The sequence below is a fragment of the Mercurialis annua genome, linkage group LG1-X, assembly GCF_937616625.2.
Source record: "Mercurialis annua linkage group LG1-X, ddMerAnnu1.2, whole genome shotgun sequence".
NCBI lineage: Eukaryota > Viridiplantae > Streptophyta > Magnoliopsida > Malpighiales > Euphorbiaceae > Mercurialis > Mercurialis annua.
Window position 1 is genome coordinate 51,605,067 of NC_065570.1, and position 19,832 is coordinate 51,624,898.

The 19,832-nt window shown below is 30.7% G+C and overlaps 1 protein-coding gene across 1 annotated transcript; it reads right to left on the bottom strand.

Moving 5' to 3' along the window:
• Window positions 1-2,600: 2,600 nt before the first annotated feature.
• On the bottom strand, window positions 2,601-6,165 carry LOC126666238 (cytochrome P450 734A1). The gene is made up of 5 exons (XM_050359246.2): window positions 5,647-6,165; window positions 4,761-4,984; window positions 4,443-4,684; window positions 3,996-4,365; window positions 2,601-3,531 (listed from the first exon to the last, which is right to left on the bottom strand). The coding sequence occupies exons 1-5, from the start codon at window positions 5,933-5,935 to the stop codon at window positions 3,076-3,078; spliced, it is 1,581 nt and encodes a 526-aa protein (XP_050215203.1). The 5' UTR covers window positions 5,936-6,165; the 3' UTR covers window positions 2,601-3,075.
• Window positions 6,166-19,832: the final 13,667 nt, after the last annotated feature.

The following is a 19,832-nucleotide window of genomic DNA, read 5'->3' on the forward strand; positions in this document are numbered from 1 at the left end:
CTCTAGTTACCGTACTCTGTACGAACTGGCCTCACGGTACTGTATACATAAAACACGTAGCCTACAAAAGTATAAACAAAACAGCAAGTAATATATATATATATAACCAAAATCTACTGCTGTCTAGGCTACTCTCTGTTGACGCAGGACCACTACTGCAGCATTCACAGAAGTCAGAGAACTATACATACATAGTTGACTTCTGGATTCCAAAATCGGCTTCTAGCTAAGTCCACACCCTAAGTACCTGAAAGACATCAAAAGTGAGGGGTCAGTATTTGGGAAAATACTGAGTGAGTGAGCACATTACTAATAGTATTGTCAAAACATAACATCGCATACGATAAAACATATCAGTAGTATCAATAATCGATATCAAAATATAATATAACGTGCTATCATATAATCCAAGTATTAGATCCGATTGAAATCCTAATCACGATACTCAATACGATCTATACTTATAAGCGATTCATAGCGATAATAATCAATTCGATCGATCCGATGGGTAAGGTCCCGAGATAATTCAACAGAGTTAAACCACTACCGTCTCTTAATCCCAAGGTGTGGGTCCCGAGATAGTTCAACCGAGTTAAACCCACTGGATACGGGTCCCGAGATAGTTCAACCGAGTTAAATCTCGTATCCAATTCGATATACTCATTCCAACTTCGATACGATACGATACGATACGATAAGCGAGGTTCGATATTCGATATTCGATATAATTCTACGACACGATAACAATCTAGACACGCTAGACTGACACACTTACCGGTGATCACACAGTTCTATTGACGCCCAATAGGTAGCATGTTTCCTCGGATCACACACTGGTTTCAAAACTATAATAATTCGATAAACGGTATAATAATCGATAATAACGATAAACGGTAATCGATCAAAGCAATTCGATAAGCGATATATCAAATCATGTACTATGCGATGTGGTTATCCATAATATATCAAAATAATAACTTTTAAATAACAATACACAAAAGTAAAATGCCACTCACAGAAACCGTTATCCAATCAATGACGTGGTCGATGAAATGATATGCTCTCGCTAGCCCACGTCTGGTGCCCTCACTGCTCGCTTGTACGTCTGATACATATTAACTAACGTTTAATAATTAGATAATAACCTCGTGTTTTCGCACGTATAATACTTTTAAAGCTTAGGTTTAAATTGATTAGATTCCACTTCTAGTTTGCTTGAAAGCTCGATGATCCTTAGTCGTACTTACGACTTATCTATTCCTCGTATTTGGGAATTATATAATTTTCTTAACTGAATTCTTACTTATCACATTAACATTCATTTCTATAATGTTTTTTATCCATTTCAAGACATTTGACTGAGATTCATACCCAAATCAAGCTATCAGATGATATTTTTCACTCACGGAAGTCCCACGGAGGTTCTAGTCAATGTAGGGCACGTCGTGCCAGCTTGGGACGTCGTGCCCTTCAATTTTTGTGAAGGGCACATCGTGCCCTTCATGGTGCACGTCGTGCACCCCTTGTGGTGCACGTCGCGCACTAGCACGACGTGCTGATTTTCAGCACGTCGTGCACCCCTTTCGGGTGCGACGTTTTGACGGATTCTGGCCATTTCCGAAGCCTCAAATCACCCATAATTCATACCAATTCATACCCAATTCATTTTAATCCATAATTCATCATTTTACACTTCAAAAAAATCAATTTTAACATGTTTTACGTGAATTCGATTCGAACCGAAACGACACAACGTAAAACAGCCACCTATTATCCATTTTCACCAAGAAAACGTCAACTTACCTTGTTTTAAATGCTCGGGGAAGATAGAGGCTTGAATTCTGAAGAAATCGACACCAAAAACGCGTGATTCCGACGTCGAACGGCGAAACCGTAATGATCGCAAGATTATCGTCCAAAACCCTTCTCCTGAAGCTTCCTTTCTTCTGCTCTTCTTATGATTTATATCATTTCTTATATATATATATGTTGGCTAAAGGCATGTTTTAGTCCCTCACTTCTTAAACTTAAACAATTTCTCTTTTAAACTTTTCTTTCGTACGATTTAGTCCATAACTAAATCGATAAACTCTTAAATTATTACTTTTACGTATTATTTATATCCGATAAATAATACGAAACTCGATAATAATACTTTCCCGTCAAAACTTATAAATTTCCATTACACAAAACTTATAAAATTCTCAAAAAACAGAATTTAATCAATCCACTCTTTAATTGCCAAGTCAGGCGGTACAAAAAGATGGGTTAAAAGTGTTGGGTTATATAGCATTACTCCATTACATTATTCGTCATTTTAATCGACGTATTCGAATGTGATTGAGAGTTTTAATTTTTTTTAAAAGTAGGGCAAAAGGGTATTTTTAAGGGGCGGTGTCAAGTAATTAGGGGGCGGCGAATAGTAAAACCCTAAAAATATAGGTAGAGCATGTCTTTTCCTTTTCAATACTTAATAAATTCTGTTGTGTCGAGACAATCTTGAATTTGTGATTGCTACATATTTTCTTGTCCAGAATTAAGCTTGGAATGCTTTCATTGATTAAACTTTGAAAATAAAAAAAATCGAATATGACTAACAATTTAAATTTAAAATCTTGCATCCATTAGATAATTAAATAATAAAATAATTAATCAAAGCATTACAATATTACAAAACTGTATAGAGATTGCTTACAACTATACATTAGATACAAGAGAAAGATAAAATTAGGGAGAGCTACCTAATTGTTAATTACCAAATATACCAAGTCTAATTAAAAATCTCAAATGCCAAGGTAAACACTTTGATGAAAACCATGGATCAATTAATTACATGCCAAGGTAAAATAGATTGGGTAGAAAAACCATAGGCATGAATAGCTAGGGTTAGTAAGACATCAAAGGGAATTTGGAGAAGATGATGATGAGTAGATATATATTTATATGTAATAATATTTTCTCACTTGAAAGCTCCTATATTTTTTTCTTTTTTTGAGGGGTCACACAAAAGCATAGGTTGGCATAGACTATAGAGGACCATTGTTTTGTGGGTGGGTGGGTAGAGAATGAACCCATTTAGGTTGATGGGTGAATTGAATTGGGTTTGGGTAGCCTTTTGAAAATGATGGGTGCACCATATTGTGGGTATAGTAGCATAAGAACGGTGGGTGCATGTTGGTAGGTTGGAGCCAATCTAAAGGAGAAGCGTTGTAGTAGAATGGCTAGGGTTAGTTTTGCTTGCAAAATGGCTAGGTTTTGCCCAATGCAAGTTCGGACTCCGAGCCCAAATGGTATAAAAGCTATAGAATGTTTAGCTGCTCTTGCTACACCATCTGCAAAACGCCCCGGATTGAACTCGTTTGCATCATTTCCCCATATTGCTTGATCATGATGAACGGCTAAGATCGGTATCAGAAGCTCGGTCCCACGTGGGATCTTGTAGCACCCGAGCTCTACATCCGTTTTCGACCGTCGGATCGTTGCGATCGTTGGCGGATATAGCCGTAGAGATTCATTCAGTATCATGCCCAACTGCACACCATATTATACAATCAGTCCATAAAATTACTAAAATACCATTTAATTTTTTTTTATTGAGCCTTATTTTTAAAATGAGAAAACTGTCTCCAAGCAATAATTAAGAGTGTCACTAAAAATTAAGTCGATTAACTCCTAATTTGCAAGGTTCCATCGCGTGATAGTTAAAGAACTAGGGGTTAATTAATCCGGTTTTTAAAAATTTAGAATCTAATCGATCTAAATGGCTAAAACTGAACTATTTAATCTTCAGTTACTAACTTTTTTTTAACAGATGACCTATAGTTAAAATGACAAAACTGCCCCTGAACAAAAATTAGGAGGAGTGTAGAATAGAACATAATATAATGTATAGCAAAGCAAAAGGTAAAGGTGGCAGATTTTGTTGAGGAAAGAAAAAGAGAGAGAAAACAAGATTTTTGTCATAATGTGAAGATAGCTTAGGGAGGGGGTATTACCGTCTTTAGCTTGACAACATCATCTTTGGTGGGTAAGTCACGTGATCCACACACCCTCAGCACCTCCTCACGTGCTTCCACCTGCCACTGTGGGTGCATAGCGAGTAGGACCGTCGTCCACGTCAGCAAATTAGCTGTGGTCTGTTTGCCTGCAAAGAAAAAGCTCTTGCACTCCTCTACTATGTCATGTACTGTCACCAGATTTGGGCAAGAATTTGATGCTTGAATCATCAGTCCTAACAAATCTTTACCACTACCACCCTTTTCTTGCCCCGAACTTTCTCGCCGCCGGTCGATCAATTTCATCAGCGATTTCTTCGTTTCCTTGTCCAATTTCCGAGATTCTATGTTCCGCCTCGTCGGAAAAAACCTTCATACAATCAAAATTTGACTCAGACCAGCACTGAGATTAATAAAGTAATGATTTCTTGAATGGATTTTATTTACCTGTAGCCGGGAATTGAAACCTTTTGAAAAGCTTCAGCGGCAAGAACCATTTGCTGAGATTGTAATCTGAAAATGGCTTTACCATCTTCATAGCTACTCCCGAATGCAGTTCTTGTAATAACATCTTCTGTTAGGGTTTGAAACCATTCCGACACTTCAATTTCTACCTCGTCGGTTGTTTTCGACGACGACCATTGCTCCACCATGTTAATCACACTCTTTGCCACCACAGGCACCAGCAACTATATATATATAAAGAGGTTCAGTAAACAGTAATTAAATAATTTTCAAGATAAAATATGAGGATTAATTACTTACTTTGAGATTTTCCATGTGAAATGTAGGAGTGATAATTTTTCTATGGTGAGCCCATTTTTCACCTTTGAGACTGAGCAAACCGTCACCTTCAAGCTGTTTAACAAGAGGGTGAGCTTCAATTTTCTCATAGAATTCAGATTTTGTAGTAAAAATTTCTCTGATAAGGTCTGGATCGGAGACAGTAAGGCGGGCAGTTGGTCCGAACCAAACGAGAAATGTTGCACCTGAGACAATAATATTAATGATCAAATTCAGTTTCCGTTTAATTAAGAAAAAGTTGATAGAAATATTAACAGTAATATAAATAAAAAAGGGGAAGCTGGAAAAAAAGAGGCAGAAAGAAACAAAGTTGGTTCTTGCACCAAATAGGAACTGATGGCACATCCTCAAGTAGAAAGTATGGAGTTAGCAAAAAGAGGAATGAGCAGCTAAAAAATGGCAGCCATTAATTCAGAGAGAGCATGAAATGGATATAGTTTCTGTAGGACCCTTTTAACCAATTTGTTTTTGGAAATTATCATACTAATAGAAATTATGAGTACAAACAAGACAACTGGGACAAATTTCCCATTCTTTTCTTTTTTCTTTTTTACTTTTTATTATAAATACTGTTTAGTAATTTTAATTAAGAAAAACGGTGATTTGGGTTAGTTTCAAAATTGAAATTAGAAGAGTCCAAAGTAAGAAGTTGAAGATGAAGCATCCAAAGACTGGAAAAAAGTAACCTGAACTCAGAAAAACAAGCCTTTTAAAAGACACAAATTTTGGAGGATGGATCATAAAGCATAGCAACCCCCACACACATCATAACAGAAACACAAGCTTTTTTGAAATCAAGATTATTATTTGTAATACAAAACTAAAAACAAAATAAGAATGAAGTTACCGTAGATTTTCTTCCAGTGATGATAAAAAGAAAGAACTCTAGGAAGAATGTTGTGAGAATGAGGCATAGGCTGAGCAGAAGCTTTGATCATCATCTCCACAAGCTCCTTCACATTGCCAATAAAAAACTTATAAGGAGGCCCTCTAATTCCTTGTTTTGCGAAATGAACCTCAATTCTTCTTGGTCTCCACCATAGCAGAACCACAATCTTTAAAACTATTACCAAACCCAATAAACTCATCCCAACTACCTTAAACCAGTAATAAAACCACAACAAACAGTACTCCATTTTTTCTTGTTATTTTATAGATAATAAGAAGAACACACACTCTGATCTTCTTGTTGTATGTATTTATATATATATTGTAATGGTTTTCTTGTTGTTGTTTAAGAGAACTGGAGCAGCCTTTTCTGTTGTTGTTTTTTCTTTATCCTTCTTCTTCTCTCACTTTTTTTCTTTTATAATTTGGTTTTGGGTTGTGTTGTTAGATACAGTCAGTGTGGGTATGTGTTGGCTTTTTAATACTAAAACTTGAGAGAGAGTTCGCAAAAGAAACCAACACCAACGGCGTAGGGGCCGCCATTGGAATTCTAAGGGTCAACGACCCGAGAGACTTTAGACCATCCTGCCCTTGTCTTTTACTATTTTGTACTAATCACTCCTTCATTTCTTAATTTTCTTTTGATTTCCTTATTTTGTGGGTTTATGTTTCTCTTGGAGAAAATGAAATTCTCGTTTTTGATTAAGGATAGGTTTATTTTTAATTTATTTACCAAAACCTAAGCTAATTCTTGCTAATACCAATTTCCTAAAAATAATAGTGTTTTCATATAATATATGTGCAAGATGGGACATTCTTATTTATTGGGATGTGCTCATTTAAAAAAAAATTATATAATGATTTTAATATTATGTGTTTCTAATTCATATTTGAAAATTTTGGTTACTACATATAAATTAAATAAAGGTCAATTTTACTCCCTGATTTTTGCACGAAAGGTCAAATATGGTAAATTTGTGGCTTACAAAAAAGATACCCTCAATTTGATTAAGTGAGCTCGTTTTCTCTCTTTTATATGAGATGGCAAAAAATAATTGAAGCATTGTATATAAATTAGAGCTAAATTAAAAAAATTCTATTAAATAGATAAAACGAAGTAAAATAACTTAAAAGTATTTTTTTTAAACTACGGACTTAACTTTATTTGACTTTTTTTAGGCTAAATCAATAGAAATATATCTGATGTATAATTAATTATCATTTTTAATAAGTTTGATCAATTGTTGGAATATTTTAAACTGGAATTAATTTTTTTATTTATTTTACGTGATCTGACCAACATTTAAATTAGTTAAATTTATAATTAAGAAAAATTAATCCTTTTTTAAATTTAATAACTAATTGAATCACAAATCGATAGACCATCCTTCTGGATTACTAGTTTGTTTGTTGAAACGCTGATCTAAATACGGGAGTTAGTGTGTTTAAGGAGGTTTGTCAGTTAATTCAATATATTTTTTTCCAAATTTAAGGCATGATTGGAGGGCAACAGAGGAGCATGAGGTGTATTTTCATGCATATTATAATTGTTTTAGCAACTAATAAACTAATCAATATTTTTCTATATTCATAAATATGATATCAAATTATGATCTTCTAGAAACCAAAGAACTAATTTACTTATGATTTTCAACTATCCACGTATTATTACTTCAATTGTTTATACAAGATTAACATTTAAAAAGAATAAAAGAAAGAGAAAATGACAACAATTTTGGGCATACATGAAATTAAAATTATGCATCTACATTTTTCTTATTAAACATAGATCTACTCTAGGGTAGTTGTGAGCGAGAATTAACAATTAAAATTAATTTATAATATTATTTTAATATTTTTAAAGTAAATTACTATGTATTAATAATGCAAAAAATTAAAATTATTGAATTAAATATTTCGTTTATATTTCTCAAAAAAAATCACTTATTTATACTTCCATTTTTTGTCATATAAATTACTGCTCCAATCGAATTTCATATTATATAAATTTTATTTTTAAAAATAATTAAGATATAAAACTTATATTTGTATTAAATATATTTTGATTAAAAACTAACTAATATAAAAAAGTAATTATATTTTTTATATATTAAGAATAATAATGCTTTTAATTTCTTAGAAATGGGAACAAAAGAAGAATTTTTTAGGTTCTTTAATGTGGTATGGCTCCCTGAGCTTGTTCTTGCTATTTCTACGTCAAATTTAAAAAGAGATTGGAATTAAGTAACATTTTCAGCTTTTCAAATTTCCAAAAATCAAATTGATTTTTCATTATTAGCAATTTTCAATCTAATCAAAGACAATTTACAACTACAAAAGTTTGTTTAATTTTATTTCCTTCTCTTTTCTGAAACTGTCAACTCAAGACTTGCATATTTTAGTTATCTAACCCATCAACTCAAATCTTATTAATTCTTAATCACTTGCATTATAGCATGTGTGAAAATTTTGTTGACAACTTGACACTGGGCTTTTACTATATTATATAATGAAAATTTGATCCTATATATGACAATTTGTAACTAATTTAATTGTCAACTAAATTACAGCAAATACATTTGGGAAAAGGTTCAATTTTGCCCATGATATTTATGCGGAAGAACAGATAAGCTCCCTCATAATAAATTTGTCTAAAATATGCGGCCATTTTTTTAAAACAACTCAATTATGTCTCTCTTCCATACGCGTTAACCTCCCGCTTTACAAGAAAGGCATAATTGAATATTTTTTAAAAAATTAATGGTATATTTAAAGAAATATGTCACTGCATTCGTTTTTTTTCCAAAAAAAATATTGGAATCATATTTGTACATTTTTTTAAATATATATAAATTATTAAATAAAAATAATATAACTATATTACTAACACTGAGCTATAACTCAAATAGTATAAGCGCTAAACAGTAAACTGTTAGGCCGTTGGTTCAATTTCTTCCAGAATCCCCCTCCCCAATTATATATAAAAAATATAACTAGATTACTGTATACAATATAAATAACATATTTAAGGTTTAGAATTTTGGAATATTTAGAGTTTATAGTTTAGGTTATAGTAATAGTTTATTATAAGAACACCTTTAATTTCCTTAAAAATTCATAAATTTTTCATGATATAAGTCTTAAATATACTCTTAATTTTTTTTTAAAGGCATAATTATACTCTTCTTATGAATCGGAGGGTCAACACCGTTTGAAACAGTGGTAACATCGAGTCATCTTTAAAAAATTTAGGGTATATTTTAGAAAAATATGTCATGTGAGGTTTATCAGTATTTTGGCATAAATATTAGGAGAAAGATTGAACCTTTTCCCAATGCATTTTGTGCTTAAGTTTTTATATTTGGTTTCATAACGATCCTGTAGGTTAGAAGTTGAACAGATTTTCCTTTTTCTTTTAATCTACAAAATGTAGTATTTATAATATCCATAAAAAATCTAAGTATTAAAAAAGTCCTTCGTAAAATCTTAAATAAAATAAAGGGAGATATTATTTTTATTTAGAGTCAATATATAGTTAATGTTTCAAATACTACATATCCCATGATAATTTATTTTGTTATATCTTTATTATAATTTGTTGCAGCATAAAATAATAATATTAATATAAAATTGTGAGTTTTACTATTGAACCAAACTTCAAATAATTGGTCGGATCGTGTGTGTTTTTTTTAACAAAAGCTAAAATTTCCATTAATAATAACGAAAATTACATGGACGGTTTCTCAACATACTAAGTCAACTATTCTAGAAAAGATGATGAGAGCTGTAAAAATACAGTCATCGACTAGGGCTAAATTAACCACCAATGGTCACCCAAATTTGTAGACTAAAACTAGATCTAATAATAAAATCTAGATTTATTGAACGTTCTAAGGAGTATAACTTCGAATGCACGACTGATCACATCTTCTGCGATACATCTGTTCTCTTTAAGATTAAAAACAACATCGATATTGACGCAAAACATTCCTGTACTTGATGAAATCCGTCGTAAGATGCTGCCTATAATTGTTTCAGAGATTCAAGTCGTTTGCACCGCCAAAAACAATTTCATCTCCAAAGATGAAAAAAAAACTACTCTTAATTTCGATTAGATTAGATCTAATCTCAATTAAAAAAGGCTTAACCCATATAGAGGTCCCTGTACTTTACACATATTTTTTCCGTAGGTCCTTATACTTTATTTTTGTATTATTTGGTCCCTCTACTTATCTAATTATAATTTTCAGGTCTTTTATGAGTTTTTTCCGGCCCTTTTGGGTAGTTGGAGGAAACAAAAATTGTAAGTAGAGGGACTGGAGGAAACAAAATTTGTAAGTAGAGGTACTGGAAAAAAACTCACAAAGGACCTGAAAATCAAAAATAGGTAAGTAGAGGGACCATATAATACAAAAATGAAGTATAAGGACCTACAGAATAAAAAGTGTAAAGTACAGGGACCTGTATATGGGTTTGGCCATTAAAAAACTATGTTAGAAAATAATTTCTAGATTTAGACCAAAATTGGTCAAAAAATAAACTTTATTCAAAAATTAAAGATAAAAACTATGAAAAAAAAAACTAAATTTGAGAGATTGGTGAGGTGATTTTTGGCCAAAAATGGCCAAAAACCACCCCCCAAATGAACAAGAAAAAGAAAACTTACTAGGTTTTGAGAGATTTTTTAAATGAAAGAAACGGCTAGGGTTTTTGCGTTCGTATGTTTTTGAAATCTATAAAATGTAGGATAATGGATTTATAATTTTCAAGGTTTAGATTGATCGAATATGAATTTTTTTGATTTATAAAAATATATTTAAAATATTTAAATTGTAAGATAATATATCATTCATTAAAATGATTAATTTTAATTTTTCCATTCAAATGATGAATTTTAGAGTATGTAGAATTGTCACAATCTATAGATTGTTTTGGTATTTTTTAACATAATGTGATGGATTTTAATGAAATTTATAAATTATGAAAAATTTATGAGGTTTTATTTCTCCAAAATCCTTTGATCCAAACCATATAGCGTTCGCATTCTCACTTTTTCAACATTAATTTGTTTTATAGAATTAAGCTGTGTAAAAAATTTGAAATTACCAATTGGTTATGGCTTGTATTTGTGTGAGAATTTATAGTCTAAGAAATTTTAAATTTATTTCCAAAAAAAATAAATTTAAATTTTATTGATTTAAATTTAGATTATTTAATATAACGTATTAGGGGTTTGACTTATAATAAAATAAAAAGTAAAATTAAGAAAAAAAAAATTATAGTATTGGATTTGTAGTTTTATTTTCAAAAATTAAGTATATGTGAATTTATTTACATAAAGTAAATTTGAAAATTAATATTTAATTTAAATCTTACATCTATGTCAGTAAAAATAAATTTAAACATATCATCCTTAAATTTTGAATAAGATTGTAATTGATCTTTCAATTGAAAAAAAATAATTTAAATATTTGTTTTAAATGAAATATAATTAGCTATTAGATTGTATTTTTAAGTGATATATTTAGCTATATTTGTATGAAAAATAATTTCGCGTATCTTTAACTTAGATAAAAAAATACATGCCAAACTGTAAAAATAAACTAAATTCACATTGCACTTATCAAGTTAAATTAAAATTAAAAATGATATGTAATTTTGCAAAAAACAAAATTCGAAACAAATCTAATTTTCAATGTTTTTTTAATAATGAACACAGGTTGATCAATATATCTTTTTATATGCATTTAAACCCTCTATTTTTTTTCTATTTACACTTTTACTTCTTAACTTTATAAACAAAAATTCATCCAGTGCAAGTATTGTTTTTGAACATTTAAAATAAATTTCTCACAAACATAAATAACGGAAAAAAAAAGTCAATGCCAATTAATGGAACCGTTATATAGCTGTGTGGACTAAGCATGAATTCATGATTCTCCAAGAAAAAAACAAAAAGAAGCAAGTCATGCATATATAAATTTTCTTTCGTTAAAAACTATGTAAACTTTCCTAGAAAAAATTAAGCGTTTCACAACCATATATACTCTTTTTTTATAACATATTTATGGTGAAATTAATATAGAAATATACTCCCTCCGTTCTTTTTTAGTTGTCCATTTAGCAAAATATATTTGTATCTAATTAGTTGTCCATTTAGAATTTCAATGTGTTTTTAGCTATTATCTTCCAAATTTACACATCCCTAATAAATGGCTATATGGTTTAATTTAAAAAGCATTTATTAACTAATAGGGCTATATTAGTATTTCTCTTTATAAGTTAAGATAAAAGGAGCACTATCTTGATATGCGCAATATTGGCTAAATGGACAACTAAAAAAGAACGGAGGTAGTAATAATCAACTGTTTCACAACCATATATAATTAATAAATCGAATAGATAATTTCATTGCCATTGCAAAGATCGGCATGGAGTTTTTTTTTTGTAGAAAAAATATAGAATTTTATTGCAACACTAGAAAAAATATTACAATTCAAGCATATAGCTTCTTGTGAATATATTAAAAGACAAATAAATAACAAAAGCTACAACCCATTTGCACAAATTAATAAAATAAGAATTCCCGATGATAGCAATATTAAATCGGAAATTGCAAATTGTTGATAAAGCATCACAATGTCTTCTGGAGGCAACTGATCTGGATTTCGTCAATTGGGTATTAGATTGAAAGTGCACTTTATCAAAATACAATTTACAACTCTGACAGTTTCAATCTGAATTGTTCAACTGGATTATATCTTTGAATGAATTCAATTGAAAACCTAACAAAAATTCCATCATAAACGATTCAAATATGCATCGCAATAGAAGATCCACAAAGGGAACATCAAATCCCATGAAGGGCAATATAAAATTTTTACGAAGTAAAATATAAACTATATAGAAGAAGAGATAAGAAAAACCATAAATAAAAACATAAAATAGCAAAAGACAACGATCATATATAAAAATGTAAATAAAAACTGAATTAAAGAAAAACGAGACCACCGCCGATCAAAATATTGATCGGCGGTGGCCTTGAAGAAAGCCAAGCTTAGGGTTAGTTTTTTTGTCGGGAGATGGATGTTGTGCGGCTAGGGGTTTTTTTCGGCATGGAGTTTTTAAAAATAAAAATTTGTGATATGAATAAATCCTAGTATATATTATTTCTTTTCTTTTCTATTTTTTCAATTTTAATTGGAAGCAAAAATCTATGTACGGTAAATCCTTTAATATTTAATAAATTAATAATTTTAATAATTAATAAATTTTGGAAAATCATGTCAGATACCTAGTATATCTATTATTCAATAATTTAAAAAAAATGCAATATGTTCTATATAAATATTAATTATTAGAGATATTTTTCAAAGAATATTTATTAATTCTTGATGGAGTCTACCTTTTGATCCGATGATTAAACCTGCAAAACAGGGTAGAATGTCAATCAGATGGTGATTGTCCGATTAACTCTCTGATGCCAAGATCAGTATTAAGTTTTGAGCAACGTTTTATCCTATTAAATGTAATTGTGTGTTTAGACATACCCCAAGCTCATTATATAGTAGTTGAGAGAATACTTAGTTGAGTTCAAATAAGAAATTGATTCCTATTTAGTAGTTTTGTGTTTTAAATAGGAAAGTTATTCATGATTTAGAGAAAGTCTTATTCATAAATATCTTTTTACATAAGTTTATCTTCCTAGACAGGAGTTTGTCCCCGAATAGGAATGTAATCCTGTATATTCGGTCTTCTAAATATTATTCGTATATAAGTAGATCTCTGGCGATGCGCTTGGGCGACACGCTTAGTTGTGGATTCTGTTTGTTGCCCGAGTCCTCTGGGAGTCGCTCTTTTTGGAGATTCGGGCGTATCTCTCTCTAGTCTTAAAGTTCGGCGAGTCTCATGGACTCGAGTGCCGACATCTTTTAGTTTTCTCCTTTAGGCGAGTCCTAGGATTCTTCCAGATCGGCAGATCCTATAAGATTTGTTTCCATTATACTTATGCTGGAATTCGGTTTCCATCATTAGCCCCCCACAAGTGAGTTAAAGCATTGGTATTTATGCTTTGTAAGTTTTAACTTTTCCTGAGGCAAGTCGTTCTCTCTTCCGGCGAATCGTTTCGCTTGTCAATGAAATTTTAATTCTTTTAATTTGACATGTGTTAGTTGAGTGTCTTTTGGTTTGTTGCACGTGTCCACGATCGTATGGCCTATGTTTATGGCGTTCCTTTAAATTCATTTCATTTCTTCATTTCCTTAATTAGTTTTCGTCATCTTTTTCTTGTGTTGCTCTTTTCCTAATTTTCTGAATTATGTTGCTTTGATCTTTGCTGCTACTTTTTACTTTTGTTTATATAATTTCCAGATATATTTGCTTTTATTTTGTATTCTTGGTTTATTCTCCTTCTCTTTTTGGTTTTCTTCATGTTCTTCGTTTTAACCTTCTGTTTTGGTTTTGATCTTCTTTTCTTTTTGAATTTTTATTTTTGTTCTTTGTTGGAATCTTCGCCTTCAGATGGCAGCTAGATGGGCGAAAGTAGAGTTCACCTCTATGTCCCTTTTCGAGTCTAGACTTTCTCACGAAGAGATCCTAGATATTTCTTATAGGTATTGTTTTCCTTCGGAGTATGGGGTTAGGAAACCCGATCACCGAATGCGAGCCTTCGGGTATCCTGGTTCACCTCGGGAGACGTTTATGCAAAATGTGTTCCATTTGATGATGGGGTGTTGTCACGACCCATTTTTATGAATCGTGACCGACGCTAGGGCATGGGTATGGTTGTACCAAAACCCGTAGCAAGCCTTGCGGATAACCAACTTAAACAATAAAACGATGTACCTAAATAAAACCACATGCTCGGGGGCAACCGAGACTCCACCATAGTCTAGCAGTACATTTAAGCAACATATATTCAAAGTATACTTAATCTCAAATTAAACTGTAACAGCATGGCAATATATAAAGTATCATAAACAATGTAATCATGCCAAAGCTGATAAAATAATAGTCGGACCAATCCAACAACAATAGTCTAAAAAGTAAACGACTAAGACATAAATAATCTGATACTACTACTGCGGCATGATTGGAAGATTCTTGTGAGAATTAAGTAGATGGCATGACACAACATACTTTTTAGCGTTTTGAGCCTAATTTCATTGTTGTGAGTGTTGATTACATGTTTTATTCCTAGAACTTGCTCGGTATCCGTTCAAAATTACATGGTTGAGTTTTTGACATGTAGATGATTATGGCATTTAGGTATACCCATTCCTTTTAGATCACTCAAATAATTATCATTTTATCCTTGAAATTACACAAATTTGAGTTTTAGCCTTTTATTGATTTTACACCTTAAACACGTGAGTGTGAGAATGAAAATTTGTGAGATTTAATGTCATTTGTTTGATTTTTATAAAATTGTGCCATGACTTGCCTAAGTAATAAATTAACTATTTTACATGTCCCGCAAGTGATAGTGAGTCATTGGTGTGATTCTATTCATCTTTGTGCTAATGTGATATTATTCTTAATCAGGGGCGGACCTAGTAAGAGCATATGGTGGGCAATTGACCATCTTATTTTTTGAATCTCTAAAAAAATATAAATATATACGCTAGTAGTATAGTTTTACGACCTTAAAATTTATAGCATTGACCACCTTAAATTTTTTATATTATCCATTTTATTAATTTTCGGTATTAATCTTGCCCATCTTATACAAAATTTCTGGGTTCGCCACTGTTCTTAATGTTATTGGTTTATATCATTGTAATTGCATTAATCATTTGTTTGCATCATTATTAGTTGTTGATTGTAGAAGCAAGTTTTTATTTTATTCACTGGCTTGGGAGTTTGATTTTTGATTCATGTTCGAGTATGTGCTAAATTAGCTAGTATGTGTTCTTAGAGTGAGATTTATTTCTTGCTTGAGGACAAGTAAAGGTTAAGTGTGAGAATGTTTGATATGAGTAGAATTACTCTTATATTATGGGTCTAATTACACCACTTTATCGTACTTTTTTTCTTCAAAAATGGAGTACGGCTCTTAGAGTCTCAGTTTGTTAGTTGTTAATTACGGAGGTAGGATTCGAACCCATGACCTCTTTATCGTATTTTAGCGTACATTTATAAGCATTTTTGTGCCTTATTTGGTGTGTGAGTGTTCCAGGACCGACATAGCGATTATGAGGTGATTTTAGCGTATTTGAGCTTGTAATCGTGGAATTGGAAAAGTTGTGAAGAATGAAGGAAAATGTGGTTTCGAGCTGGAAAGACAGGTCTCAAACAAGACCTACCATGTCTCGTTCGAGACCTTTGACGAAAAAGGGGCAGGGATTTCTGAAGAGGTTTGTCTCATTCGAGAAGTCACAGGTTTCAAGCGAGAAGTAAAAAAATTATAAAGGTCCCGATCGAGATCCTTGTATCTTGATCGAGACATTCACTTATCTGGTAAAATAAGCATTTGAGCTAATTAAAAGTGTGGGCTTTGTCTTGGCCCTATTTCAATTAGTCCTAATTAAACTTATGTTAGGAGATTATTCTATATCTTTTTGGTAAAACTCTATATAAGGCAGATTGCATTTAGTTTTTAGGGTTCGTTTAATTAGTCGTACAATTTAGCTTAAGCTTAATTTTTCAGATTTTATTCTCAACAATTGTATTCTATTGTTCTTAAGACAAGATTGAAGATTTTTCTATTAATTGAAGTTTTATTATTCAGAAATTGACAATTGCAGGTATTTATCATTTTATTGTGAATTTTTCTTCTTCTTATCTCCTTATTATTAATTTTATTATTATGAGTAACAAAATCCCTCGTTCGAGGGTTGATATGAAATTATAATTATGTAATTGATTGGATGTGGATTAATTGATGTTTATTATCGTGTTTTGATTATTAACTTTAATGCTTGAATTAGATTAATCACCTAGTTCATGACGAGTGTTTTATTAACTAATTGAGAGATTGTTAATTGAATAGATTTAGGTGATTCGAAAAACTTAAAAGATAATATCGTGAGAACGAGTTAGATTTTAGGTAATTTTGGAGTTTGTTTCCCAACTACAATGTAATTTTTAATTCGGTTTTAAAGTCGTGGGAGCGAGCTAATTATTGATTAATTGATTAGGTTGTAGTTTTATCGTTCTTATGACTTGAGAGAGCGGAATTCGGTTTAGAATAGCTCGATTTTCGATAATTATATTAAGAAATCCAATATCCTTGATTTTATTGGTTATTTGGAAATATCAACCCTTATAATCTTTTATTCATTTGTTTTACATCTTAATTATTATTCTCTTTGAAAATGTTCTTTTTGATTACTTTAGTTTTAATCGTTAGTTTGGTTCTATTTAATTGTTTAAATTTTAGTTACATAAATATTCAATTTTTTATCTGCTAACCGATTAACGTTATAAACAAAATCAGTATGTTAAGTTCAATCGTCTTTGTGGGATTGATATATGAATTTACGGATTATACTACCTGCGCGATACTGTACATTTGTAGTTTTTGCTAACATTAGCCCTTATTGGCACGACAAACGCGTGTTCCAAGAACAAGTGTATAACTACCTTGTGGGCAGAAATCCTGTTCGTGATGATTATGTTTTCTGTATATTTTGATAAGACAAAAGGCGTATCTTTAGTTTTAAATTTTCTGACATGCTTATTTGTTTGAATTGCATTATTATTATTATTATTATTATTATTATTATTATTATTATTATTATTATTATTATCAAACTATTGTTGGACGATCTAATAATCTTGAATCGATCCTTGCAACTCTAGATTTTACTACTTTTCATATAAACTACAAAGAATATAAATCAATTAAGTAGCTTTATTTACTATTTTGCATCCAATAAATTGTATTTAGGATCGGAACCATATACAAAACTAAGGCCATATTCAATGGGAGTCACTTAAATGCGAACCGGTGACTCCCCTTCTCAAAAAGAGTCACCTAAATGCATTTAGATGACTCTCCTTACCCTCTAATAAAAAATGGTGAGGTATTTTCTCCTTCACCACTTCACTTTACGAATATTATATTATTTGGGTAAATTATAATTTAGTACTTATAGTTTATCATATATTTAATTAAAGATTTAATTATTAATTAATTATAGACTAATTTTAATAATATTAAAATAATTAATGATTTATTTTCCATAATAAAATATTAAAACTAATATAAATATATTATACAAATATTTTTATGAAATGATATCTAAAAATATTACATAAATAATGTTACGAAACGATAACATAAAAGCATTACATAAATAATTTTACGAGACAATAACATAAAAATATTACTCCCTCCGTCCATAAAAGATAGGCATGTTTCATTTACACACATATTAAGAAATTTAGTTTATTTAGTTAGAATAATACTAACTTCCTATAATACCCTTATTAAATAGTTAATGCATTTTTCTTTTCAATACATTTTTATTGTTGAAACTATCAAAAAGCATTAATTATTGTTGTTATCAAAGTCATTATCACTTTAATTTAGTTGACTAAAGCTAATTCAATTGAGGATATTTTAGACATTTATCTAGTTAACTACTTTCTAAAATGGAAACAAGCCTATAATTTGGGACGCCTAAAATAGAAACAAGTCTATCTTTTGTATACGGAGGGAGTACATAAATAGTTTGCGAAGACGATAAAATAAAAACATTACATAGATAATTTTATGAGTTTTTAGTTTTTATACTGTGTTAATTTAAATAAATTAATGTAATGTTCATTTTAGCTAATTCTATCTTTTAATTATGTTAATTTGAATAAATTAATGTAATGTTTATTTCTAATATTTTAATATGAATTAAATTTTAAATAATATAAGGTTTTATAATAAAAAAATTAAGAGTGTTTTATTTTTTTAAATAGAAATAATACTATATATAGAAATTGGACGGATATGAATATAAATAAGTTTTTTTGGTGTAATTAATTGGTAAAAAATATATAAATATTAAGAATAAAAAATAATTAATATATCTAGTAAAAAATATGATTTTTTTGTGAAGGAATTGGCGACTTCTATTGGAGTGAATTTGGAGAAAAATCATCAAATTGCAAAATGGTGAGCAATTTTTTATGGCTAGCATTGGAGATGTTTTAAGTATGGGTAATGTAGCACCTATTTATCACATTTGTATGAATGCGTTTAATATGCAAAGTAGAACTTAAAAAAAATGATATGATATGCAAGGCATGTGAATTCACCCATGCATGAACATCGGTTGTATGTTAATACTGAAAATAAACTTAGCAATGTATAGAAAACCCATCTCCCATGCAAAATATTCTAGCATTGTGAGAGAATCCGAAAATAGCCATACCATCTGCACAGTGGTTGCCTTCTCTGTGAATGTGACGGATGGAGACTGAAATATTTAATTGGATAAATATATGCTAAAAAAATTGAAAATGAACCATTTTAGGAAACTTTATAATCTAATTTTCGGCTTATATATTGAAATCAAATATATTAATACCTTCGCAGATTGAATTCGGATCTTAAAAAAAAGGAGGTTGACTTTTTAGATAGCTCGCCAACATCTTCTTTGCTCTCGGACGACGACTCCAGATCCAAAATGCTAACAACATATAAACAATTAAAAATAAAAATGACATAATGACTGAATCGCTCTCTCGTTATATACATCTTATTATACATGAATTTGGAGGAACATAACTGTCTTCACGTGGACGCCCGTCCATTTGGAATACCGCGCTTACAATTAGCAATGTCAAAAGTCGGAGTTATAGATTGTTCAGCTGAAATTAACTCTTTAACATATAGGATTTAAGAAGGCACAAAGAAAGGACTAAAAATGGAGGTAAAGTTGTCCCCGGAAAGATAGTTTGAAGAGAGGGGGCAGAAAGGGGGTTGTTATTTTGGAATGTTGCTCTTAAATAAGATCACATGGGAACAAGGGTGTCTATTTTATGCTCTGCTTAACCCAACATTGGGGTGCCCACTCTTCCCTAATCCTGTCCTAATAATCCCAAAACATCTTGGGGCCATCTGCCCCTTCTTTTTCCTCCTTTACTTTTATATCTATAACCTCAATTCAACCGTTACTGTAAAAACTTTAGGGCGTTATACTGTTT

What these genes read in the sequence shown, in the direction of transcription:
- LOC126666238 (XM_050359246.2), bottom strand. Translation starts at nt 5,935, where the DNA reads ATGGAGTACTGTTTGTTGTGGTTTTATTACTGGTTTAAGGTAGTTGGG. An exon ending in TCACTGGAAGAAAATCTACG is followed by an intron (nt 4,985 to 5,646) that starts GTAACTTCATTC and finishes TTATTGTCTCAG; the next exon opens with GTGCAACATTTCTCGTTTGG. An exon ending in ATGTTGTCAAGCTAAAGACG is followed by an intron (nt 3,532 to 3,995) that starts GTAATACCCCCT and finishes TATGGTGTGCAG; the next exon opens with TTGGGCATGATACTGAATGA.